Source organism: Zootoca vivipara, chromosome 1 (genome assembly GCF_965207765.1).
Source record: "Zootoca vivipara chromosome 1, rZooViv2.hap1.1, whole genome shotgun sequence".
Classification (NCBI taxonomy): domain Eukaryota; kingdom Metazoa; phylum Chordata; class Lepidosauria; order Squamata; family Lacertidae; genus Zootoca; species Zootoca vivipara.
In genome coordinates, this window is record NC_142582.1 from 12,661,481 (window position 1) to 12,687,582 (window position 26,102).

A 26,102-nucleotide genomic window follows, 5' to 3' on the forward strand; every position below is an offset into this window, starting at 1 on the left:
CGTGCACCGCCGGCATGGGACTGCGCTTCCTCGGCGAACACAAGCAGGCAGACAGCCCGCCTGCTTGCCTTCTCCGAGGAAGCCGAAGCGGCAGCGGGCACCGAGGGAAGCCGGCTTTGGCTTGGCGGCGGCGGGAAGAAGGGGAGGAATTCCTCCCCTTTTTCCCGCCGCCACTAAGCCAGTCCCCGAGCCGAAGTGCGGTGCGGCGGGGGCTTTTTGCCGTTTGCCTTCCCGGAGCAAAGGGGGAGGCAAACGGCGAAAAGCACCCGCCGCGCCGCACTTCGGCTCGGGGACTGGCTTGGCGTGCGCGGCGAGGCGGGGGGGGAGGAGAAGCGCTCCTCCCCCCCGCCGCCTCACCACGCAGCGCTGACATGGGACTGGGCTTCGGAGACCTTCTCCGATGCCCCGTCTCATGCGGGAGGTGCGCGGCGAGGCGGCAGGGGGGGGAGAAGCATTCCTCCTCCCCCCCGCCGCCTCGGCACGCAGTGCCGGCATGAGACGGGGCTTCGGAGACCTCTGAAGCTCTGTCCCATGCCGGCGCTGCACAGAGCAGCGTTCTAGCGCCCGTTTTTAAACGGGCTGAATTCCACTAGTTTTTGATAAAAGGACACATTCTACTCATGTAAAAACACGCTGATTCCTGGACTGTCCACGGGCCAGATTTAGAAGTCAATTGGGCTGGATCTGGCCCCCGGGCCTTAGTTTGCCTACCCATGCCAAAATGTTTGTGGGAATTAGAGAGTGGAGGTCAGCTATTGTTTCAAAGATATGCTGTGCATTGTCCCTTACATGAAGACTTCTTATCCCCTTCCTTCAATGATCTCCCTTTCCTCTCTCAACCTACATGCAGAGGCTTATATACAGATGTGGCATTCAGTGTGCCAACATTGGGTGCACAGACATAGTAAAGCTTGCAAGCAGGCATGATCGTGACCCCTCCCCCAACAAAAGACTTATCTGCACGTGGACCCTTTATCCCATAACGTTATTTGTCTCTCATTCACGAAGTGTTTGCTGCTTTGTCATTGATTGAAAAACGAAGGGCTACACTCAGGAGATTCAGTGTTAAGATTCGTGATGTTGTAATGTTGGGACCACAATGCATGCATCTTTCTTGGAATCCTGTCCTAAATACATGAAATAATGCCTGGTGATATTTTAGAGCAGGCAATACTAATTACAGTGAGCGTCATTGGAAGCAGGAATGGTAGGTTCGGAGGGTGTGCTTAACTCTTTCCCTTCCCACCACTTTCTTGTTCCAAATGGTGCCTGCCAACTACCTTTTCTACTTAAAACATAGTATATGAAGTCATTTCGAAAAAAATTTCAAGTCTGCCTTATGTCACCCTCCCCCCCAATTTTCTTCTAGTTTGTTTGAAGAGGAAATAATGTCGTATGTACCACCGCATGCCTTACTTCATCCCAGTTATTGCCAGTCCCCACGAGGCTCCCCAGTGTCCTCTCCTCAAAACTCTCCAGGTAAGCCGTGCTATAACTGCATTGATGGTAGAGAGTAAGCCTGATGTTCCCATCTGTTTTCATGGACTTCTTTGTGCGAACAAGCAGGAGGTGAAAACTTCGGCTGTTGCAAGTACACTGATTTCGTCTTCTTCGTTGCAGGCATCCAAAGAGCCTTTCCCAAAGGCATTTTCTTTGTAAGGCATGAAAATGTTTTGAACCAGTGGGTGAGATATTTAGCTTTATTGAATAGAGCCACAAAAGTGATATTTTCTGCCACTAGTACTGGAAAACCTAAAAACAAAAGGGATGTCATTTTTCAACCTTCGTCTTGTGTTAAGAAAGCACTACAAATATGGGTTTGAATATCTTATTTTTTTCCCCATCATTGGAGGGTGGTATTCTGGAATAAGAACAAATCTTTAAGACTGTCATATGTGTGGAGGAAAAACTTAAACACGTAGCAGAAGGAGTCTCAAAGCGGCTAACATTCTCCTTTCCCTTCCTCCCCCACAGCAAACACCCTGTGAGGTGGGTGGGGCTGAGAGACTTCAGAGAAGTGTGACTAGCCCAAGGTCACCCAGCAGCTGCATGTGGAGGAGCGGAGATGTGAACCCAGTTCCCCAGATTAGGAGTCTACCGCTCTTAACCACTACACCATACTGGCTTAAGGCAAATAAGCATAATGGTTACAAATCCAGTACATTCAGGATTGGCACAGTCCATTAAAAAATTCAGTTGCATCACTTACAAAAACTTATAACAAGACTAAACCTTAACACTAAGCATACTATGTACAGAACAGCACACCAGAAGGAAGAGAGATAGAAAGTAAAACCCAGGCTCCTTCTGGCCTGTATTTATAGTCAGCATGAGATAAGAGAACCAGTTATAAGAACCAGTTATAAGAGAACCAGTTATAAGAACCAGATAAGAGAAACCAGCTGTACTCAGCTTCCAGAAGGTATAACCCAAACAATCATGACCCTTCTGCCTGCTTCTCTCACATAGAGAAGCTTCCAGCAGCTTCTAGAACCCTCCTGTGTTAATCAGAATAGAAAAGATCTCTACACATCAGATCAATACTTTCTGCACTAAGAAATGCAAACTGACACTCCTTTTTTAAAAAAATTAGCTTTAATTAAAGATTTCCTTAAGTTACGGAACAAACAAATGAACAGCGAAAAGTACATCTATCGTAGGACAAGGAAGCTTGGGCAGACTATGCTGCCTGCTTTTTGGCATGACATGAATCCCAAGCTCCGTGTAAATTAATAAACAGGTATGCAGGTGGAAAGCCAGCAGAGATCTGAGGGCTATCCAAGGTACAGTTAAGAACTTAATTTGTTCTGGAGGTCCGTTCTTAACCTGAAACTGTTCTTAAACTGAGACACTGCTGCCACACGATTTCTGTTCTCATCCTGAAGCAAAGTTCTTAACCCGAGGTACTATTTCTAGGTTAGCAGAGTCTGTAACCTGAAGCGTCTGTAACCCGAGGTACCACTCATAGAATGACACATATGAATATCTTTCTGCTAGACAGAAAGTTTTGTGTGTGCTCATTTCAATGAGCTCCTGGCCCTTGAGGGGCCGAGGTCATTTCACTGAGGCCAAGTTACCTGATCTGAAGAAGGTGAAAGGGTTGTTGGAAGCATTCAGGAATGTGATAGCCGCTTCCCACTCCAAAACTTAGGATCGAAACTTTTGGACTCTAATGTTAATGTCAGTCAAAAATTATTGGATCTATACACTCTTGGCTCTGTCCAAATAACTGTTTCTGTCAGGGAGACCTTTGTGTTTCTGTTGAGAATCGAAGTGTCTCAGAGTGGCCAGGGCAACCCAGTCAGATGAGCGGGGTACAAATAATAAAAGTATTATAAATTATTATTGTGTTGAGTGCGGACCACCTAATTCCTTTCCTAGTCCCAGTACTTTATGCTCCCATTTAGATAACATGAAAAGCCATAAAACTGCTATTTATTTATTCCTAAGACCCACACATACATACAAAGTGTGTGTGAGAGAGTGAGGGAGAGAAAGGCATGTGCATGCTTACATAAATATTTCTTTTTAAAAAATAAACCTTCCTTTCTTTTGTTGCTCTTACGGATGGAATAATTGCTCTAATTGCCCAGGAAATTCTTGACGGTGACAACTGATTTGTAATAAGAACTTGCCATGTGCTGAAAGGATAATTTAGTGGTGTTTTATGAAATGTGAGGTGATGTATTCAAGAGTCAGTTGTCATGCTCAGTCCTTGTGTACACCTGGAATAATAACCAATAAAAATAAGAACGTGTTAAAAAGTATTCAGGGCACTTCTATGTAAGCAGCAATCCCCAGTGCTAGATTTCAACAAAATGGTAGGTGAAACGTATTCAAAATGTACAGTATATGCATTTGAAGCAGCATATATTATTTGTGTTTTGATAAAAGTGTGGGAATCAAACATGAGATTTGAATATGGACAATAACTACAAAGCTTGTAAGCTGCTGACAGGGACTGGTTGAATGAGGAGGAGGGGTGAGTGCCTCCCTCCTAGGAACGCCCGTCCCCCCAAGGAAGGCACAGAAGCCGTAGACTTGGATCTTGGGACACTGGTGGTAGGATACAACTGGGTCTATCCTTGCCCTAGGGGTTGGGGTGGCTGGCTAGCAGGCAGGGATAGGCAGGTGTTCCACCACCTGAGACAAAAGGTTGGGCTTGCCTCCTAGCAGTGTCCCAAGTGCTAGGTACATACTTAACCCTGCTCTTTCTCTGGAAAACAAGTTTTTGTACGGTTTCAAATCCTTATTAATTTGTTTAATGTCCATTTCTAAAACCTGTTTGACCAGAGGTGACAGCAATACACACACACACACACACACACACACACACGTTGCAAACAAACAAGTAACTTGCGTAGAATGATGCCTCCTTCAAACCACTTTCAGCTCTGTCCCCCCCCAAAATTACCTAGATTCAGCCTAATGATGCAAACCTGTGCAGGGTTGCTCAGAAGTGTTTCCCTGTGAAAGGATGCATCCTGAATCTCTTACTGTTCCTGCCAGTTATAAAACTGCATACCAGCCCCTCTTATCAGGTCAAAGTCACCATTGCTTTTTCCCAATCACCTGTCCCATGCCAGTGTAATGGCAGTGTCTCCCTTTCCTTTTGCCCATAACAGAAATAGATAAGACTTTTTTTATATATAGTGATCTGTTTTGGGAATTAACAGCCAGTAGAGTGACTGCTAAAGGTCAGATCTTATAATCCTGTAACTTTCGTTCTTTCTCTGTCCCTCTCACATTCTCTCAGGCACAACAAATATCTCCCCCACCCCACCCCGCCACGCAAACACATGAACTGTAAAGTTGCATCGTGTTGTTAGTACACACAAAGAAATTCATTAAGAGCTACGGTATCATTTTGGGCATGTAGCCATTTCAGCTTCTCAGTTCTGATAACATATTTGTAAGCTTTAGAAATCCAAGAAACAAGCAGTTATAAAAAGAAGTTTAAATGAAGACAACCAGGAAGCAAGTGTGTTAAGAGGTTTTTTTTTTTTAAAGTACCCTACATAGGTATATTATACTGATGTTTTACGTGCATGTAATCTTTGAAGTAAAATAGGATGTTGTTTCACTAAAGTTTTCCCCAAAGATAGTTCGTTTACCTGCTTAGCTTAAGAGTTACAGTAAACATAAATGCAGTGCATTTTGTTAAATGTGGTTCCCCACCCCCACCCCCTGCACATAGTTCTCTTTTGAGAGATGCTAAGTCTGGAAGTTAACTTTCAAAATTAGGCATGTGTTTTGTTATGAGTCATCTTACACCAGAAGTTGAAGCAGGTTTTTGAGGTTGCAACTGGCAATTCAAGTAATTTGTGCTTTTAGATATTTCCACAGATGACTAGAGCAGATTAACTCACCTTGGTTTGAACAAAAATCAGGCATGCTAGTTTTCTAAATGTTTTAGAACAGCCTTTTTTTGTGGGGGGGGGGTGGAGGAGGCTGCAGCCCTATACCCTTACTTAGGAACTCAGTGGATTTACTTCTGAGTAGACATTTATAGGTTTGCCCTCTATGTGTGTGAACGTATTGTCAGATGTTCATATGTTTTCAATAGTATGCACCCTTAATTCATTCATAAATGTATATTTAAATGTGTGTTCTCCAAGCTACGCAAAGGCATCACTTATGAAATGCCAATTAAAGTTCCAATTAAGGATGCATAGCTTTCGTTTTCTCTCCTGATGGTTAAGAGAAAATCCACAGTTGTCATATTAAAGTGGTCATATGCTCATTGTAATACGCTTTTGCAAAACAAAGTCTCCCCATTCTTGTTCTGTGTCAGTCTGGCCCTTTTACTAGTCCATCATGGTTTAAAACCACACGCACACATTTTAGAAGGGGTAGGCTGGCTTTGGTTTTCTCTCATCACCCCCCCCTTTTTTTTTTACTTACTAGAACCCCTGTGGCTTACTGATACCAGATTTGGAAAGTAAGAGCTCATACTAAGGATCTCCTAACAGTTAAGGCATAACTAATCTGTGTTAAATAATCTGAAATATGCACTATTGCTAAAAGATCTGAGACTTGTCCTACTGGATCTGGTCAGGTCCACCTAGTCAAGCCTTCTTTGCAAAAAAAAATAAAGATCTCCCCGATAGCAGGCTTGTTGTTTATTTATTATATTTATATTTACTAAGTGTATATGCTGCCCTTCGTCAAAAGATTTCAGGGCAGTTCACAAGTTAAAACACAAGATAAAACACAAGTAAATCATTGAACCCAAACAACAAAACAATAACCCCCCTTCCCACAGACACATTTAAAAGACTGTAGGATATAAAGCAGCCCAAGGCCTGGTTGAAGAGGAACACTTTTGCCTGGCACCTAAAAAATAATAATGAAGGTGCCAGGTAAACCTCCCTGGGGAGAGCATTCCACAAATGGGGAGCCACTGCAGAGAAGGCCCATTCTCGTGTTGCCACCCTCCAGACCACACATGGAGGAGGCACATGAAGAAGGGCTTCAGATGATGGGTTTTGTGCATTACCAACTATCCAGGAATATTACCATTCTTCTGCTCACACTTAGAATTTACAACTTTCCTCCCAGTATATGTTCCATGTGGTGTTACTGCACTGTCGTCTTCCACCCAGTCTTGAACGTTTCTGACATAAAGGTGAGTGACAATGATCTTAATAAAATAGGTCTTGTGCTTCTTCTGGCTTCATTGCAGGTACTACACGTGCAAATGCTCGAGCTCCTGCTCCATATAAAAGAGATTTTGAAGCCAAGCTGAGGAATTTCTACAGGAAGCTGGAGACTAAAGGATACGGACAAGGCCCAGGAAAATTGAAGTATGTAGAAGTCTTACATAGAGCCGAGCATATTTCAGTGCTACGGTCAATTTATTCCCACTAATGCATGCCGCAGAGCCCCAAGCTTGAAGTATTTTGTTTGTTTTTAAAGAAAAGCCATTTTGAGAAGGTAGAGGAGAGGGGTGAGGTGTGCTTGAACCTTTTGAAGCTTGCCACTTCCTCAGTCCAAATCCTACCACAAGTAGTTTTTCTGAAAGAAGTAGGACATCCAAGTTCTGTTACATACTGTTACGAAAGTTGGGTGCCTCCTGCTCTGTCTGCCAAGCAATGGCAAGAGCTCATGGGTTTCCAGGCTCTTACCCAGAATCTGTGGTGCTTTAGAGGAATTGAGACATGGCAGAGACTGTCATAGCTTTAATAAATATGGCTTATTCGCCTATTTACACCTTCAGTCTGCATGGAGGGAGTCCAGATCTTACAGCACGGTCAATTCAAGAGGGATTTGTCCCCCACAGCAGTGCAGCCAGCCTTCAGCCAGCCTGCCCAAGATGGATCCCAGTCCTCTTCCTCCTCCTCCTCCTCCTCCTCCTCCTCCTCCTCCTCCTCCTCCCTATCACCTCATACCCAGTTACCCTGGTAACCCCCCCCCAACCCCCCAGTCTTTGCTCACACCTCAGGGTAAGGAAGGAGGACAATTCTCTTGCATTGCCAATGACCCTTAATGGCCCTGTATTGTTTCTTAATGGCCCTACCTTGGCCAGGTCTTTTTGCATAGGCTGGCCTAGGAATCGCTCTGCAGCTTGTATTTCTCCCTTCACATCCCAAATAATCGGATGTCCTACCATTTATTAATTTCTAAGGTTTTGGGGTCCCGCCTCCAAATTTATAACAATTCATTTTCATGTGATTTGTCGTTTCCCCTGACAATCCATAATGGGTTGGGGTTTTTTTTGGGGGGGGGGAAACCACTTTGGTTTCATAAACTGCTTTTAGGTGTGGCGGCGTATTTCATTAAAAATAAATAAATAAATAAATGTGTATATTTATTTATGGAATAAATAAACGTGTCACTGAGTATTAGTTGCTGTCATCAAAAGCAAAGGGCTCCCAGCATATCACAGCTAACATGTTGGGTTGGGATGTTGGAAACTCAGGTTCAAATGCCCGCTTGGGACCAAATTAGACGTTACATGGCAGGTGTGTGTACCATCTCTCAGTGGTTTTTTAAAAATTATTTTTATAATGCACACCAGCTCCAAGAGACTGCAGTCCACACTGCTTTTCCCTCCCCTTTACCATGTCATGTCCAGTTCGACCCTTGGCTATAAAAGACAAGTGATGTACAAAATAAAATACAAGGGACGTGGGTAGCACTGTGGTCTAAACCCCTGAGCCTCTTGGGCTTGCCAATCAGAAGGTCAGTGGTTTGAATCCCCACGGCGGGGTGAGCTCCCGTTGCTCTGTCCCAGCTCCTGCCAAACTAGCAGTTTGAAAGCATGCCAGTGCAAGTAGATAAATAGGTACTGCTGTGGTGGGAATGCAAACGGCATTTCCATGCACTCTGGTTTCCATCACGGTGTTCCATTGTGCCAGAAGCAGTTTAGTCCTGCTGGCCACATGACCTGGAAAACTGTCTGTGGACAAACACCAGCTTCCTCGGCCTGAAAGCGAGATGAGCACCGCAACCCCATAGTCGCCTTTGACTGGACTTAACCGTCCAGGGGTCCTTCACCTTACAATGGATGTCCATAGGTGAGTGACCATCTTTCATCCAACAGCTTTTGGTTTTGGCAAACACTTTGCACCAAATAGCGGCCACTCAATAATTTAGGTCCCACCATTCTCACCTTGTCCTTTTGGAAGAATTCCATTGGTTTTCTGCATCATGTGTATTAAAGACATTCCCGGTCATTGCAAACTGTAAGTGCTGGAAACGTTTGGCATCCGTGTCTGTAGTTCAGACTTTTCAGGCTGCTTCTGCCTATGCCGAATCATGTTGGTCCAGGACCAACATCAAGTGAATTGCCTACACAGTTTATTTCTTTAGGTAAGCACCCTGTTGTCCTTATGAAGGGAGGAAAAGAAGAAGTATCCATCCCTATTACTCTGGCACAATGCCCAGGAAATTGTTATCTAAATGAATCCTAAGAAATGTTAGATTGGCTCTTAAGACATGGCTTGTAGTGCTAACTTTCCCAGGCAATCTAAATATAACCAGAGGGGGGAAAACATTTAAGCTACAAATTATGGCCTCCTTTGATTCCATTTTGTTTCATTGTGCAGATTAATTATCAGGAGAGACCATTTGCTGGAAGATGCCTTCAACCAAATTATGGGTTATTCAAGAAAGGACCTGCAAAGAAATAAACTGTATGTCACGTTTGTCGGAGAGGAAGGGTGAGTAGAAAAGGGAAGTGCAGTATGTACTTTGTACTACGCTTCGCAGCTGCGCTCAAGTATTTCATCTACTGTTTGCGGTCTAGAGCGAGAAGAGGAAGGATTACAGCCAGGAAATGCCTCTCATAAGCCTAGAACTTACAGCTGTTCGAAAATAAGTTCTCTGAGCTTTGTGACATGTGAATTCCTTTGCAAAGCATCAATTAAACTGTGTACATGTTGAGTTCCTTCCAGATCTGTTTTTGGCAGGGAGGGCTCCATCCTGCATATTGCTTTTTTGCACTCCCAAGTTTGCTTCGAGGGCTTGGAAATAGTTTTGCTAGAGATCTAGAAAACTAGCATGGTTTGAATTTTCTGCAGTCGTTGCAGTAGATGCTTCAGGCAATGAATGAGAGAAGATTGACATTATAAAATTTATTGAGCTGTTCAAGAATTTGGCAAGGTTAGACAAGAGATTTAAAAGAACCAGAGGGTCATTTCAAGTGTCACCTTCCTTCCTTCCTTCCTTCCTTCCTTCCTTCCTTCCTTCCTTCCTTCCTTCCTTCCTTCCTTCCTTCCTTCCTTCCTTTTTCTATTTTACACACTTTGCTACTTCTGCTCAAAGTGCACTTCTTTTAGAGGAAGAAAGGCACTCCTATACAGTATAAGTGTCATCTCAGTTAGGGTCTTGCAAGCTGATTTGTGTGTCTGTGTAATGTAGCAAATGATTCAGGTGTTTGTCTAGGAAGTAATGCTCATTTCCTCAACATGCATGCAGAATATTTTGTCACTGAGGATATGTGAATTCCGCACACCAATAACGTAATCAGTTATATTAATAATTGTTATTATTGATAATACTAATAATCAAGTTTTGGAAGTGGTTTGAGAGTGCTACCAGCACATATTAAATAGTCCCTTCAACATCACTGATGATGAATACTCTGCTATCTTCTTCTTGTGATTGTATTAATAAATTTAAAATTAAACTTTATGGGAGGAATTCAGCGTTGTGCTGCTATGAATGTTCTGTCAGTGCAAGCATTTTTGCTTGCTTCATGGAACGATCTCCCCTCTCTTCCTCTCATTCTTATTTTGTATCGTATCAAGAATGTGAACCACCTTGGGGGCCTTTTTGAAGGCCAGAAGGCGATATACACATGCTTGCTATAAATAAATTCAGAAAACCATTTTTCAGTGATTGAATGTTTATAAATAATGTGATTTGGAACGCATGAACAAATGTGGACAGGTTTTTGCTTGGGTGTCCGTCACCAGCACAATGTGAATCATTCTGCTCTGTCCCCCCTGCCCATCTGCATGCCCAAAGAGAGCAAGCTACAAGCCATAACATTTGTGTGCTGGAACAGTTAAGCATTTGCTCCTGCAGCTGTTGTGTGCAAATGTTTTGCTGGTTTGGCATTACTTCAGCTTTGTGCCAGTTCTTAAATTATACAAGTAACCTGGCTATCGGAAGGAGTTGCAATGAATGAACAGTGCAGCAAAGAGGCATGTTAACTATTTGCAGGAAAGCATTGGCTAGAATTAGGTTGTTTTCATGGGTCAGCAGCAAACCATGCTAATTCAAATGCTGCAACTCTTTGTTGTATGTGGAAGGAAAGTAAGAGATGAGGCAGTTTCTCTATATCAGGTTCCTCCAGATGCTGGCGGACTACAACCCCCATCATCCATGACCATTGGCTGGGTTAGATGGGGTTCATGGGAATTGTAGTCCAACAGCGTCTGGAAGGCACCACATTGGCTGCCTCTGCTATATACGTAGCCTCTTGCAAGCTGCAGGCCGACTCAGTTTTCTTTCTCATGGTACTCTATCCAGACATCATAAAAAAATTGTGAAGTTCATAGTGAGATAACACTCCGGCTATGTGTACTGTGCACATGAAAAATCAAAATATTGTGCTAAGCCAAACCAAATTATTCTCCCTTTTTAAAATAAACAAATTATAATGTTTCTGTTCCACTTCTACACCCAAAGCAGCTCACAAAAAATCAAACTCGACCATAAAACTTATGAAACACAAAATATGGAACAGGCTAAAAGTGCTCAGCCGCAACAAATAAGTACAAGTGGTTATACTGAGAAGAGGGGCCTTTACAGCTTTTGTTCTGGGCACCAAACTGAAAATTGCATCGCTGGACTTCAGAGACACTGCTACCTTGGGTTTGCTGTGCACCTCAGGACATAGGGCCAATCTTCTCAAGCAATGTGGGCACACGATAAAAATATTAATTCGGGAGAGGCGCACTCGAAGATTAAATTTCCTTGTATTGCACAAGAGATTATTGTTTCTGGTAGTCATGGGGAGGAACAAGGAGCTATTTTGGTCATGCTGACAGAAGGAATTCCAGCTGAACACCCTTTTAGATTTAGAAATATCGCTGAATGTTTCTCCCAATTTTCATGTATTTGGCAGCCATGACGGCTAGAAACGTGAACTTAAAAAAGTGAATAAAACTGAAAGCTGATACCCTCATAATGCTTTTGACCTGTAAACAATGCTGCCATTTAAGAGAATTGCACAAAACACATGCTCGGTCCCTACAAACCGTATTGAAACAGACTTAAAAAGTAGAAGGCACGTGGGTATTCCCCTATAAACTCCTGGTCATTTGTAGTTCCATAAAGCAGAAGAACTTGTGGGGACATTTGTTATTAAAGAGACTCAAGTCTAGTTTAGAGAAGTTCAGCGTTAAATCCTTATGCAGATGTTTGTCTTATAAGAACAGTTTTGGTCTATATATGGTACGCAGGCAATTCACCAATGAATAAAGGTTCTACATGGTAACCCTAGTGATAGGTCTATTTTGCCACTGTGCGGTGTCATGTCAATGGCACCTGCATGTCTTTCAACATGCCCCATTGCAAGCTTACCCGGGAGATGTCTTCAGGCTGGGTTAACATTTCTCATCTTGCCCAAGCACTGAAGGAATTTTAATGGCATTGCTGTGCTGAAGATGATTAATGGATCCTTTTTTAAACACACACACACACAACCTTAAAATATTGTAGTGCGTGAGTTCAAGAGAAGTTGTTTCCATTCATTGGTGTTAATACACAGATTTCTAGTATAAGCTACCTTCATTCACTATCAAAATTGTGGAATGAATAATTGTGAATCAGGCTAACCTGTCTGGTCCTGAAGGTGTAGTAGAGGCAATGTTTGTATTTGCTGCTTGGGTTCCAGCCAGCATTACTCACTTTACAGTACAAACCCTCTCCTCTACTACGGAGAAGTAAGCCCCATTGAGTTCATTAGGGCTTACTATCAAGTTGAGTGAGCAGATGATTGTAGCCTCATTATCTCCAAGCTGTCAGAACTGACACTTGGACATTGGAAAATCCAGTTTGTAGAGTTACACTTGGTTGGTGCTGTTGGCTCAATCCATTCATGGAAGAAAACCACATTTTATTTATTGCCAGCCAGCCATATCTATTTCTTGTTGGCTAGATGCTGAAAGAGCAGTGATATATACGCCATAGAATTCTACAAATGCACCCGTAAAATAAAGTTTTGCGCCAAGAAAAAACTACAGATACAGTATATCACTGGATATACCTTGGTTGGGGTCGGGGGGGGGGGGCTCATGTGTTTCATATTTTTAATTAATTTATTTAAACTTTTGTGTGTTGCTTTTCTGCCTCATATAAAGAAGGCCGAGCTTGAGTTATGTCCGGACAATAATGCAACAATTGGATATGTATGAGAGTCAGAATGGGTGAGAATGGATAGGTCTCATACCATTTTTTGTTAATGTAATATAAAGAGGTTCATCTGAAGGTTTGTTGGGTTATTGTTGTTGTTGTTGTTTGCAAAAGTTCATTGTTTAGCAAGGAGGGGTTTTTCTCTGCTATGAAGGGAAGCTTAACACTTTCCTGCTGGATTGTTGAAGGTGTGAATAAACTACAGTAATAGTGCAAAGCTTCCATTTTCTAGAAATTGTCAAAAGTGGCTGTTAGCAGGAATCATTAGTAGGGTGAAAACCAGGATATAGCAACTGGTCCTGTCCAACTGAGATAGCAGGAGTCAATCTTGAAGGGTTATAATGCCAGACTCTTTAGGGCAGTGCCTTGAACTTTCACTGTAACTGGGAGCAGTTTTGCATGCCTGGGTATTGTGGAGGAACAGGAAACGGCCTGCACTTTTTGCTCCTTTGTCTCATTCCAAATATGTTGCAACACCTCCTCCTGAAAGACATGTGCAGGCTCTTGGACTTGGCTTACTAGAAAGCAGAAAGTAAGTCTGTGTGCTCTCTGCTTGGCACAATGCTGCTTTCCAAATGCCCCCAAGGTAATCCCTGTAAGTACGTTGTCCTTTGGCGGTTTTAAGACCCAAACAACAAGAGGCTGTTGTTAGCATTAGACAAGAGTATATTGAAAAAACGACTAGGCAAAACTGCAATACGTTTAACCAATTCATATGCAGGAGGGGTCAGAAAGAACAGTGAAATCAGACATTTAGAAATAGGCGGAGAAAAATGCAACTCTGCCTAATCCTGATGGTAAGATTTGGCAGCAGGGTTCCAGATGCAGAATAATTATCAGTCCGTATTCCAAAGGTGCACTTAATTCTAGCCAGATAGCTAAGAAGGCTGCCTCATATTCCAGCAATCAGGAATGCAGTTTAGCGTTCACAGATAAGATTGTCAGACAAGTCAACTGGTGACTGACATCATGCAACTCATGTGACTTGGGGCCAGTTATAGGGCACCTCATGTGTAAGCTACGTCTGTGCCAAACTTAAATTACTGCTTGCATTAGAACAGCTTTAGGCAAGAAGATGTGAACACGAACCTTTCTCCCTGTGGGAATAATGGCTATGAGTAGGACATCTGAATGGTCCGGTCCTTAATTTGGCTCGGTGGCTCATTCTATGTAATAGGGTTAGCAAACTTGTTGATTCTGACTGGAAAGGTTTGTTCAAAGGACAGGAATCTTTTAAAAAAAACATGATTAATTGAAGTTGAATTAATATTTTCTCAGGCTTTCATGTGTGTAGGCGGCCAGGACACAGCAGTCTTTCTATTGTGCTTAGTGGCACTTTGCTTCAAAAGCAATATAAAATAGTAAAGCAAAAACAATAAGGTAGAATCTCTCTTTTTTAAAGAGCAGCCGTTGGAACATAGCACCATGGTATTTTTCAAATGAGTTTTTTGTGTGTGAATTTTCTTTTGTTGAAAGTTGCCTTGGGTGTTTTTGCTGCACCTGCCAACAAACATAAGGATATTGGTGTTTTTTGTTTTTAAAAATGATACACATTTGCCTGCCTCATTATCACACCTATCATCTCTCTGAAATTAGTCTTGGGCAACACAAACCTCTGTGGGTTTTCATCTCAAATTTACTATCTCAGTCTGGGACAGAAGAGGAAGTCAGTTAGGTTAAGTGAGTGAAGAGTGTGTGAATGTGCATTCCATTCACTTATTTTTCCTTGAGTTACACATTCAAATAAATCACATGTATAGATTTCCTTAAGACTGTTTGTTTTCAGTACAGCAGATGGGGAATTGCATATTTGATTGCGTCCTCTCATCAAACTCTCCTTTGCTATAGAAAACAGACATGTCAGTCTAGAAGATACTAGGCTAGAATCCTTTCATTCATATAGATAGATACAAAGGTAAAGGTAAAGGGCCCCTGACCATTAGGTCCAGTCGTGACCGACTGGGGTTGAGGCGCTCATCTCGCGTTATTGACCGAGGGAGCCAGCGTCATGTGGCCAGCATGACTAAGCCGCTTCTGGCGAACCAGAGCAGCACACAGAAACGCCGTTTACCTTCCCGCTGTAGTGGTACCTATTTATCTACCGTACTTGCACTTTGACGTGCTTTCAAACTGCTAGGTTGGCAGGAGCTGGGACCGAGCAAGCGGGAGCTCATCCCGTCGCAGGGATTTGAACCACCGACCTTCTGATCAGCAAGCCCTAGGCTCTGTGGTTTAACCCACAGCACCACCCGTGTCCCTTTATAGATAGATATAGGAACCATTTAAATTCAACTTAATTAAAAAATATATAATGCATTGTCCAAGGCTATTCACTTGTGATTAGGCCAGGCTTGTACGTAGAATGTTGTTAAATGGAAAATATTCTGCACTCTGTGCCTTTCAGTGGAAGAAACACATTTATGCTAGTTTGGAAAATCATGCAAATCAAGGCCTTTCAAAAATCACATGCCAGCTTTACAGAACAAGCTGTCTTGGATTCTGAATGGAAAAGAAATTAGGTTAGGTTGTCAAACCTATCTGATTTGCACTTCCTGAAAGTGCATGTGAACCAAAATGCAGCTGTCGTTTGAAATTAGCATTTTTACAAATTTAGTGATTCAGTTCTCCAACCAGAAATGTGCACAAAAATGCATATATTAGGGGAAATGTGCCTAAAAATCCATGTACAGTATCAGTGAATGTAAGGTTGTTGGGTTTTTTTGTTTTTTAAATCAGTATTAGGGGAAATTGGTTGCAAAAATGCGCAGTAACATGTTGATGAATTTTCATGAGGACAAGCTAATGCTGAAATGTGGTGAACTGAACTATATTTGTTTATGCTGGCAGAGCAATTCCATAACAAAGATGTGTTGTGTGATTAATTGTTATGTTTATTGTTAAAGTGTTACATTGATTCCTATAGCGGTGAGCTATGCTCCAAGGATCATTCACCAATAGGGAAAGTCCCTCAGCTAGGCCTGCTTCCTTGCGCTTAGCTATTCTTAGGAAGTTTGAAGAAGAAGAAAAATAGGGGGTTATGATTTTTCCGCAATGGACTCAAAAGTCAAGTCCCCACAGCAGCTGCCCCTTTGCTCTCCATCTCCATTTCCAGTATCCAAGCAGAGCAAGTCCATCTATCTCCCTTAGAGCCTCAGATCTCTGCTGAGCAAACGTTCATTGTTTTGCCTACTCTGAGCAGTTGGGAGCAGAGCAGCCAACATCCTATTGGAACTGAAGATCTTTTCATTTGCAGCATACGTGCTCTACTACTGAACTATGGTCAGGGCCGGCCCATAAGACCAAGTGAGGTGCCTACCTCAGGCAACAGAGATTGTTCTTTCCCACTTGTTCCCACTCTTCATTCACCCCTTTTTCCCTGGCGGTTCACCTTAGGTGCCAAAATGTCTTGGGCCGGCCCTGACTGTGGTGAACCACTGTTTCACTGTTCTCAGTATTGACCATTACCCTTTCCCAGAAGCCCAGAAAGAAGTAAGAGATCCTTTTGCCTAGTTGCTGGGTGGAATTTCTTTGCCACATACCCAGCCAGATGGGAAGATCTTCCATATTAATTTCCTTCCGTGGGTTTTGAGTGGTGCTTAAAAATGAGCATCCTGAACGTGGAACTGGAACTTTGTAAATTTTTAAATCCTGTTTGTAACATCATACTCATGTGAATTGGGGTCCTCACCGATGGTTTCAATAAAACAAAGCATGGAAGCAAAATATCTGAGGAACATGACCTGCTGTTGAGTATTAACCATATCTTCTTTAATCTCCTTGGGTTATGAGCCCATGAAGAACGGCAAGACACTGAACTTAGCTCACTGCTGTTTAAGTCAGATAATCTCTTCAATGTGTGTCCACTTAACTGTCATCTGGGAAGTGAATTTCCTTATGTTTCTGACAGTTCAGGATTCCTGGCCCTGATAAACAAAGGGTCTAAGTGAGTTGTAGCTCCCTTAACAAAATGCAGAACCCTGAAGGAAGGGGAGGGGGAAATAAGTCAAGTAAAACGACAGAATCAGAATAATTTCAGTTTATTCCTAATGGAAGAGACATATTGTGAAATTCCATTGTGCAAAGGTGCAATGTGGCGATTATTGTTTTCCATTTCCAGCTTTGATCTGTGATGCGTTGAAAATTGCATAGCATGTATTGGGATGTGCCATTTTATTTATTTATTACATTTATACTTCCACATTTCCTGCAAGGAGCTCAAGGTGGCACATACTTAGTTATCCTCCTTCCCATGTCATCCTTACAACAACCCTGTGATATCAGTTAGATTGAGAGCGAGTGACTGGCTCATGATCATCCAATGAGCTTCATGGCTGAGTAGGGATTTGAACCCTGGCCCAGAGCTCTTAGAAGAACTGGAGATGTCCAAAATAGAATTTAGGAACAATGCGTTATTTTTCTTCTGAATTGAAGTGCAGTTGAGCCAGTCCCGTGCATGGACAACCGTCAAATAGAAAACATTATACAATCTCTGCCTTTAAGTCAGAGGTGTACAATTCTGCTATAATGCAAAATTGTCAAGTGGAAATTAGGAACAATAACTGAGCTTAGCAAAATGTTAAGTAATGTAAATGGTAGTTGAATAAAACATTCTTTTCTGAAGGTATCATGGGAAGTAGTCTTACAGAGAATATAGGTTTAAGATGTGTTTTAGTTCATTCTTGCATAATAATCGTGTTTTTTTTTTTCTCCAAAGGCTGGACTACAGTGGACCTTCACGGGAGTTTTTCTTCCTGGTATCTAGAGAACTCTTCAACCCATATTACGGCTTGTTTGAATATTCAGCCAACGATACTTACACTGTGCAAATAAGCCCCATGTCTGCCTTTGTGGACAATCACCATGAATGGTAAGAATGATGAAACATTATTATTACTGTCTACCCATAGACCCCTAATTTTGACATGTGTTTATTTAGTTGCATGAATAGGGTCCCCCAAAAGAGCTGTACACAGGGCCCCGTAGACCATAAATCCAGGACAGGGCATGCCTAGATTTCCAGCCAGCACAAGGCAGCTTGGCAGGCATGATCCTCTCCAGTTCTCTGCCACCTTCTGAATTTCAGTCTTTCAGTTTGGGGGAAGATCCCAAAAACAACCCCCAACCAATCAGATCTCAAGCACAACCAGAAATCATGGCTTATCTTTTGTTTTTGATCAGCTTCTTGGACTGAGGTGCTGTTCTAAAACTTTCGTTCTTTTTAATTCACCAGTGGAATTTGCAAATGTCCCCCCCCCTCCCCCTTGTGTTAAATGTTGCTCTTGTTTCTTGCATGTCCAGTGTGGGGGATCAATAAAAAGTTGTTGTTTTGTGAATGACTGGTTGGTGTTTTACCAGCTCTATGGGGACCCACATTTGTATTAGAAAGCAAACAGCCCGATAGCTACAACAGAAAGCCACTCTGTCAACTCAGATGCAAAAATAACATTAAACACAGAATAAAGTCGGCAAGAAAGAGATTTCAATCAGTGTTTAGTGCCTCTCATTGGGCTAAGCCCTTTCCATGAATACAGATTAGGGAATTGGGGGAGGGGGCAGAGAGAGTGACCCATTTTCTCACGCAGGAAGAAACCGTGTCATTCCCAACACTATTCAGGACTATTCCGTATTAGGTTTTGTGTTTTGTTTTGTTTTTAACTGTGTAGTCTGAGGTATATTTTAATGGGTGCCATAAGAATGTGATTTGATATTTTTAAGCAAAGAGGTTGATGTGAGTTATGTTTTATGCGTGATTTAAAATATATGCAGTGCTTTTTTTCTAAAAAAAAATTTTTAGGGGTACTCTCATTTTCCTACTCATATTGAAATACTGCCCCTCAATGAGGCCAAAATTAGATTCACAAAACGTTTAGGGGCATGCGTACCCCCAGAAAAAAAAAAAGCTGTGTGTGTATGTGTGTGTGTGTTTATGGTGCCTGAGTTACGCTGTTTGCACAGTAAATAAATAAGTAAATCAAACCCCTGCAGGCAGAGTTATAGTGGCTTAAGGGGACTACACATATGTATCAGTTGGCTTCCACAAACTTGACTAGGCAACTGTTGCTGTAGGTCTTCCTGTTGTCTTATAATATCTCCCCAATCCCTCGGGCCATGAAACTGCTTTTTCAAGGTTTTTATTTCCCAAGATCCTGTTCCCTTAACAAGTTGCATGTTAGGCAGAGATCCAGAAGATGAAGCATTTTCTTCCATCTACACCTAGGAGCATAGGAAGCTGTCTTAATACTGAGCCAAGCCGTTGGTCTAACTAGCTCAAGGTTGTTGGCACTGACCGGGGCTGGACCTACCCCCAAGCCTGCAAAAACCTTCACCTCTCCCATTTTTAAAAACTGTTTTTGCAGTTGCTAAAGGCCCAAAAGCCTGGCCAGAAAAATCTAACACCTGCCTACTCAGTTGAAGTTGCTTCAGCCATGGAGTGACACATATTGAATAGAAAGGATATTTTCCCCAGAATATTTTCCCTAAGAGTTTTCCTCTAGCTCTGAACTTAGGCTAATCATAAATATCGATGTGCCATCTATCCTCAGTGGCTACATTTTTTGTTGTTTCTTATTTTTTTCGAAGGACAACCATTGTATAAAGAAGCTTAATGAAGTGTTCCTTTCTAAAGGTCTATTTGGAAGGTAAAGGTAAAGGGGCCCCTGACCATTAGGTCCAGTCGTGACCGACTCTGGGGTTGCGCGCTCATCTCGCATTATTGGCCGGGGGAGCCGGCGTATAGCTTCCAGGTCATGTGGCCAGCATGACAAAGCTGCTTCTGGCAAACCAGACCAGTATATGGAAACGCCGTTTACCTTCCCGCTGTAGGTATCTACTTGCATTTTGACGTGCTTTCAAACTGCTAGGTTGGCAGGAGCTGGGACCAAGCAACGGGAGCTCACCCCGTTGCAGGGATTCGAACCACCAACCTTCTGATCAGCAAGCCCTAGGCTCAGTGGTTTAACCCACAGCGCCACCTGGGTCCACCATCTATTTGGAAATGTGATGCCAAATAATTCCGCGTATTAACTGAATGTTATTTTAACAAGCGTGTTTAAGGGTTTTAATGGATAGTGCTGTAAAGGCTCATCACTGAACAAAAAAAAATAAGCTCTATCTGCTCTCTTAATTTCTCTTATGCAGGTTCAGGTTTAGTGGTCGAATCCTGGGTCTTGCTCTAATACACCAGTATTTATTAGATGCCTTCTTCACGCGGCCATTTTATAAAGCCCTCCTCAGAATGTGAGTATGAGTCTTTTTCATGGAAGGGGCAGAATTGGTGAACCTTCTGTCAATTTCTTGTCCACAAAATAGGTGTCTAATTATAAGCCCAGTTAAGGCCTGCTATAATGATATTGATTGCTAATGAGATCATATGAACGCTTTATCATCAAGAGGAAAACCTCGATGAATGCAGTTGACTTTTGAATTATTTTGTTTCTTGTAAGAATTCTTACCTTGTATTTTTGTGTGCGTAATCTTGGTATGAATTTACAGTTACAGTGGAACCTCGGTTGTCGAACGCTTCAGAAGCCGAACAATTCGGAACCCGAATGCCAACAACCCGAAAGTGAATGCTTCCGTTTTTGAACGCGCCTCGGAAGTCAGAACAGCTTCTGAGGCGCGTTTCTCCATTTTTTAAAAGTAATTTGCTGACCGGCAATTACGCCTCGGTTGTTGAACGTTTCGGAAGTTGAACGGTTTTCCAGAACGGATTACGTTCGACAACCAAGGTTCCACTGTACCATATTGAGCAGGCAAGGCAATTGGAAGGTAGAAATAAAAGACTTTGCTCCCTGAAGTCGTCTAACCCTTACTACGTATTAGTAGAGCAGAATTCCTTGTTTCTTTTTCCAGAAATAATTAAATTGAATGCAAACAATGAATTAATTTAGACTGTATAAAATGGTCCCTAGTTGTAGGTTTGGTCATTCGCTTTGCTACAGTAGATGCATGGGGGGAACTGAAAGAGGAAAGATGTATTTTGTTCTGGTTTGTGGGAAATAATTGTAGTTATGGGTACATGCAAAGCTGGCAGTAATGGCAGCATGATCTCTCCGATCATGGAGGGCTCCGGTTCGCAATGATGACCAATATATCTTTGAGTAGGTAGGTAAATGTGTGCAGACTCGTTATTTTGGTTAAAATCAGCATTGGTGCAAAACGAAACAAAAATGATTTTGTTTAATAAAAAGATTCAAACGAATAAGTTATTTAGGACTTTTATGATTTTAATGTGTATGTTGGGAAAATATATACATCAGTAATTAAATAACTGCTTTTACTATTCCGATAAATTACTTCTAGATTCCTTTGAGCTTAAGTGGTGGTTCTTTGGATTTCTTTCTTTGCCCTTTCTAGTATTGTAAGAATTTTCTGTCTTAACTTCTCTTCACATGCTGCCTCTGCCGCCACTACTATCGTTTCCACTCCTCTAATTTATTCTTGTTTATGTTAGACTGTGTGACCTGAGTGACTTGGAATACCTTGATGAGGAGTTCCACCAGAGTTTGCAGTGGATGAAAGACAACGATATACATGATATCCTAGATCTCACATTCACTGTAAATGAAGAAGTCTTTGGACAGGTGTGCACAATTTTTTTCCTCCAAAAACTACATAGAAAAACTTATTTTTAGTTTCATTTCTATATTCTCTTCCTATATATCTGCTTTGTTGAGATGTAATGTCATTGGTGTGTTGTTTCTGCAGGTTTCCTTCCCTCTTCAATAAAAAGCTCATTTAATGTTAATGCTCAAAACTCTGTATTACCAGTTACCAGCACAGCTTTAAAAGCCTGCCTCTGATACTATATAGTGTTGTGAGCTTCTTGAGATGTCATTCCTTTGTGAAAATGAGCAATTCCTCTTTTATGAAAGTTATCTGGACTCTAAAGTCCCTGCGCAGATGCAGCTGAGGCCGGAATTGGCCAGATTCATTTGTCCAAAATCAGATTTACAGTGGTACCTTGGTTCTCGAACTTAACCCATTCCGGGAGTCCATTTGACTCCCGAAACCATTCGAAAACCAAGGTGCGGCTGCAGGAGCTTCGTGCACTTAATCGGAAGCTGCATCGGACGTTTGGCTTCCAAAAAAGCTTCGCAAACTGGAACACTTACCTCTGGGTTTGCGGCATTCGGGTACCACTGTATTTAGATTGACTGTTGCTCCTTGTCCAAATTAGTAGCTGTCGTTCTAGCATTTAAAGGTAGCAAGTGCAATAGAGAACCACTTGACTCCATTGAGATTTGTAAGAGTTGAGTGCCCAGCTTTGCGCTTCAGTCCATTGGGTGTCTCGGTAGAAACTGAGGGTGCCAGGCTTGCTCTTCACCACTCTAGCAGAGCCACTCCATTGTGGAGGGATCCCCTAACTTAGCAGACAGTGGGCAAATTCCCCCCCAGGGATTCTTGATCCCAGGAGAGATTGCAACTTGAGAGCTGATTCATATGTTACCGCTGCAGTGCTGCTGCCAAAAATAGACTTGCATGGTCTGGGCTCCACATCACAGTATCTACCCACAAAATGGATTGTGTGGCTGCTTCCTATGTCATTGCCGGTGGTGCTGATGCAGACTCAGCACTCTCATGGGAGGTGATTTGAGAGACCTGCCTAACGGATGCTCAAAGAAGTTGCCACGGTGTTGTTGAGCTCTGGTCACGTGGAGGCATTTCTTTGGCACCTCTCAGCCTGCAGCAGTGTTGCTACGAATCAATTTCTCTTCATAGATAGATGGGCAAGGTATAAATAAATAATTATTATTATTATTATTATTATTATTATTATTATTATTATTGAATACTTTTGCGCTCATGCAACTCTGTGCTATTAACTTGCCAGAATAGGGAGGGTTGATTTGAAATTCTTCTTTGCATGCGTTGCATGTGACTCCTTGTTGCAGTGTGTGTGTGTGTCAATATTAGAAAGCTTCATTTCAGTAATCTCTCTCTTTAGAATGTGAAGGCTTGTTTGTATATATCTCTTTGGGTTGTTTTTTTTTGGGGGGGGGGGATTTCCTGCTTTGTACTTGATACCACTGGCCCAAGAGGGAGTTTTCGGCTCCTTTTTTTTTTTTTTTTTAGCTGCCTGGGTTTCACCACTTCAAATAAGAATCTGCCACTGTGGGAATAAGTTCAGCTTGATAATGTAAGAAGCTCAGCTTGCGAGAGATCCTTCTTCCAAACGCTTTGGTGGTTGTTTGCCTTTTCAGATTACCGAACGAGAATTGAAGCCTGGGGGTGCCAACATCCCAGTGACAGAGAAGAACAAGAAGGAATATATAGAGAGGATGGTGAAATGGAGAATTGAGAGAGGTGTTGTGCAGCAAACAGAGAGTCTAGTGCGTGGCTTTTACGAGGTAAAAAAAATACCCCCCAAAACATTCTGATTATGTTTTCAATGTTTTATGTGCCCCCCCCCCGCATTGTACCATTCAGCAGGATTATTCATGAGCCATGATTAATGCACCTCCCACAACTGACTAAATAGTGTTGCGTTGCATTGTAGTTGCAATAATAATAATAATTGCGCATGTGCACAATTCATCATTAAAGCCGTGGAGTCATGTAATAAGTCTACCTTTTGTAAGGAACTGGAAAATGTAATGATCACTATTCGTGCTGCTAGCAGTCAGCAACTAATGCATGAGTTGAGGAGCCAGTCATTTAGCCTGGACACAACATTTCAATGTATGTTTAGAATACTGGGGTTATTACGTAGACTTTTGAGCTACTCTGAGGCTAGGTTGGCCCAGGATCCTTATGAGTTCGTGCTTGGGAATAGGGCATTGGTCACCAACTCCCTCTTGTAGTTTGTGACCAATGGCCTATTCCCAAGCACGAACTCATAAGGATTCTGGATATTACCATAGCAAGGACCTTCACCTATCTCTAGCAGTCAGTGGCAATTTGTGCTAGCAGTAACCCTTTCAGAGACCAAGGACCCGCTATCTTGCTGGCTCCTTCCTCTATCCCTGCCCAACCCCCCATTACCCATATAATCGGTGCTAATGCATAAAAAAAAACCTATTGTTGCAGGATGCGGAAACTCCCAATTTATCAGTGGTTCCTGGGAATCTAATAGCAGTGGAGTAAACCTTGTTGGGGCATCTTAATACTTAATGCTGAGGTTGCTCAACTGGTCTACTTTATCCTGAAGTTATCTTATTATTCCTTGCTTTATAATTTTGCTTTGCAAATACTGATGGATGGGGGAAACCACAAATATTTTTCTTTAAAAACTTAACTGCTTCATCCAGATGTTCCGCACAAAATAATAGCATTATTAACTTTGGAGAGTGGAGATAACATGTGCTTTTAAATGTGCTGTACCACTGAGCTTTGTATATGAAAGGTGCCGGGTTGCCAGGTTCAGCCACTAACATCTCCAGGTGGTAGGGCTCAGGAAGATTCCTGTCTGAAATCTTGGGAAACTGTACTGCCAGTCAGAGTAGGCAGTACAGTCGTACCTTGGTTCTTGAATGGCTTCGTTGCCGAACAAATCGGCTCCCGGACGCCGCAAACCCGGAAGTGCTCTGGTTCGCGAACATTTTTCAGAAGCCGAACGTCCGACAGGGCTTCCGCTTGACAGGAAGCTCCTGCAGCCAATCGGAAACCGCACCTTGGTTTTTGAACGGTTCCAGGAGTCAGACAGACTCCCGGAACAGATTAAGTTTGAGAACTAAGGTACCACTGTACTGAGCTTTGGTGGACAAATGCCTTGATTTGTTAAGGCAACTTACCATGTTCCTGTACAGTAACGGGCAGAAAATAAAAAGAAACAACAGCACATATCATTTGGCTATGTTTATTTTCTTTCCTAGGTTGTTGATGCAAGGCTGGTGTCTGTATTTGATGCAAGAGAATTGGAGCTGGTTATTGCTGGCACGGCAGAAATTGACTTAAGTGACTGGAGAAACAACACCGAATACAGAGGAGGTGACACCTATTAAAATATACATATGTACATAGTTAGATTACAGTTAGTCTGGGTGGGTGGTCACAGTCTGTATAAACCAGGAGAGGTAAAGCTGCTGCTGCTGCTTCTTTTTTTAAGAGTCCAATAAACTATTCTAATTTAATTTCAGGCCTTCATCTGTTGCAGTGTAATTTTAGAAAGCTGGTGCTCACACTTTAAGCTTTACTTCAGAGGGCTTGGATTTCCCCCCACTTAGCTTTAGGAATGGGGTGGGCATTTCATCTGATAAAAGAGGTAAAAATTCAAAACAGCGCAGCTGGTGAGACCAGCTAGGTTAATCTGGATATATAAAGGTATGCTCAGTGTTAATTTCTTACAGATGGTAAAGATGGCAAGAGTTGGAAGAGGTTAGGGCTCTCCAGTGAAAGATGAGAAGCCTTCATCTTCAGATTTTTTCTTTTTCTATGGCAGATATCTTTTAAGTTTTGACATTTGGAGTTCATTCCTGGCACTTTTGAAAATGATTTAAAGTATCTTAGGGGGGGGAACCATTGGGATTATCTCCTCGATAGAAATCAGCATGTGCAACTGAAGACTCACACATTGGTTTAGAACTCAAATGAAAATAAATTTATTAAAAGTGTTGATGCATTCATATGTACAGCTAGGATTTAAAGTGCTACTATACACTGGCTTCCATACTTAGGATTGCTCCATTATATATCAGATACGTTCAAAACGTTTTCCGATTTCTTGTAATACGTCCACCATTAATGCCTCTTCTATGCCACTTTAATAAAGTATTAAACCCTTGAACCATTTCATGTAAAAATGGGTTGTCAGATATAGCTGTCCATTCAAAAAATGGATCTGGTATGACTTTGCTTTGGTACGTAATCCCAGAAAGATTTCACCTTCATTTGTGTTGCCCCATGCTGTTTACAGCAGTTTCATTTCCTTCTCTTCTGCTTCTCAGCAGAATTATTCTTCCTTTTTGCCCCTGCTTTCCCCATCTTCATTTATTTATTGTTTCCCATGCTCTTCCCATCATCCCACATTTCACGCACAACTAGAATCCAGAATATGAGCAAAATATATGGATGCCAATATGCCTTCGCCATTAGAGCAGACCCACCCCCTTGAAATTTTGAAGAAGAAAACTGACATATGTTTCATTCCTTCACCTTTAATCCTTTGTTATGCCTCCCATTCAGCCTGGCACCATAATACCTATAAATGTTTCTTACCTGTACTGTCTCACAACTCGACTTTCCTCTTCTGCACACCTGGTGTATCTACCATGCTTGTGTTTGTTACACCAGTCTCT

At 42.2% G+C, this 26,102-nt stretch overlaps 1 protein-coding gene across 5 annotated transcripts in view; it reads left to right on the plus strand.

Annotated features, from left to right (window-relative positions):
- Positions 1 to 26,102, plus strand: part of HECW2 (HECT, C2 and WW domain containing E3 ubiquitin protein ligase 2) — a 174,813-nt gene that overhangs the window by 137,613 nt on the left and 11,098 nt on the right. For 4 of the 5 annotated variants that reach the window (XM_088653442.1, XM_088653479.1, XM_088653538.1 and 1 more), the window contains 8 exons: positions 1,370 to 1,479; positions 6,686 to 6,806; positions 9,051 to 9,164; positions 17,582 to 17,734; positions 20,005 to 20,103; positions 21,320 to 21,449; positions 23,070 to 23,216; positions 24,681 to 24,795. In XM_088653442.1, coding sequence (XP_088509568.1) covers positions 1,370 to 1,479; positions 6,686 to 6,806; positions 9,051 to 9,164; positions 17,582 to 17,734; positions 20,005 to 20,103; positions 21,320 to 21,449; positions 23,070 to 23,216; positions 24,681 to 24,795 — 989 coding nt within the window. The remainder of the gene's footprint in view (positions 1 to 1,369; positions 1,480 to 6,685; positions 6,807 to 9,050; positions 9,165 to 17,581; positions 17,735 to 20,004; positions 20,104 to 21,319; positions 21,450 to 23,069; positions 23,217 to 24,680; positions 24,796 to 26,102) is intronic. The other variant, XR_015946283.1, reaches the window with a different exon arrangement.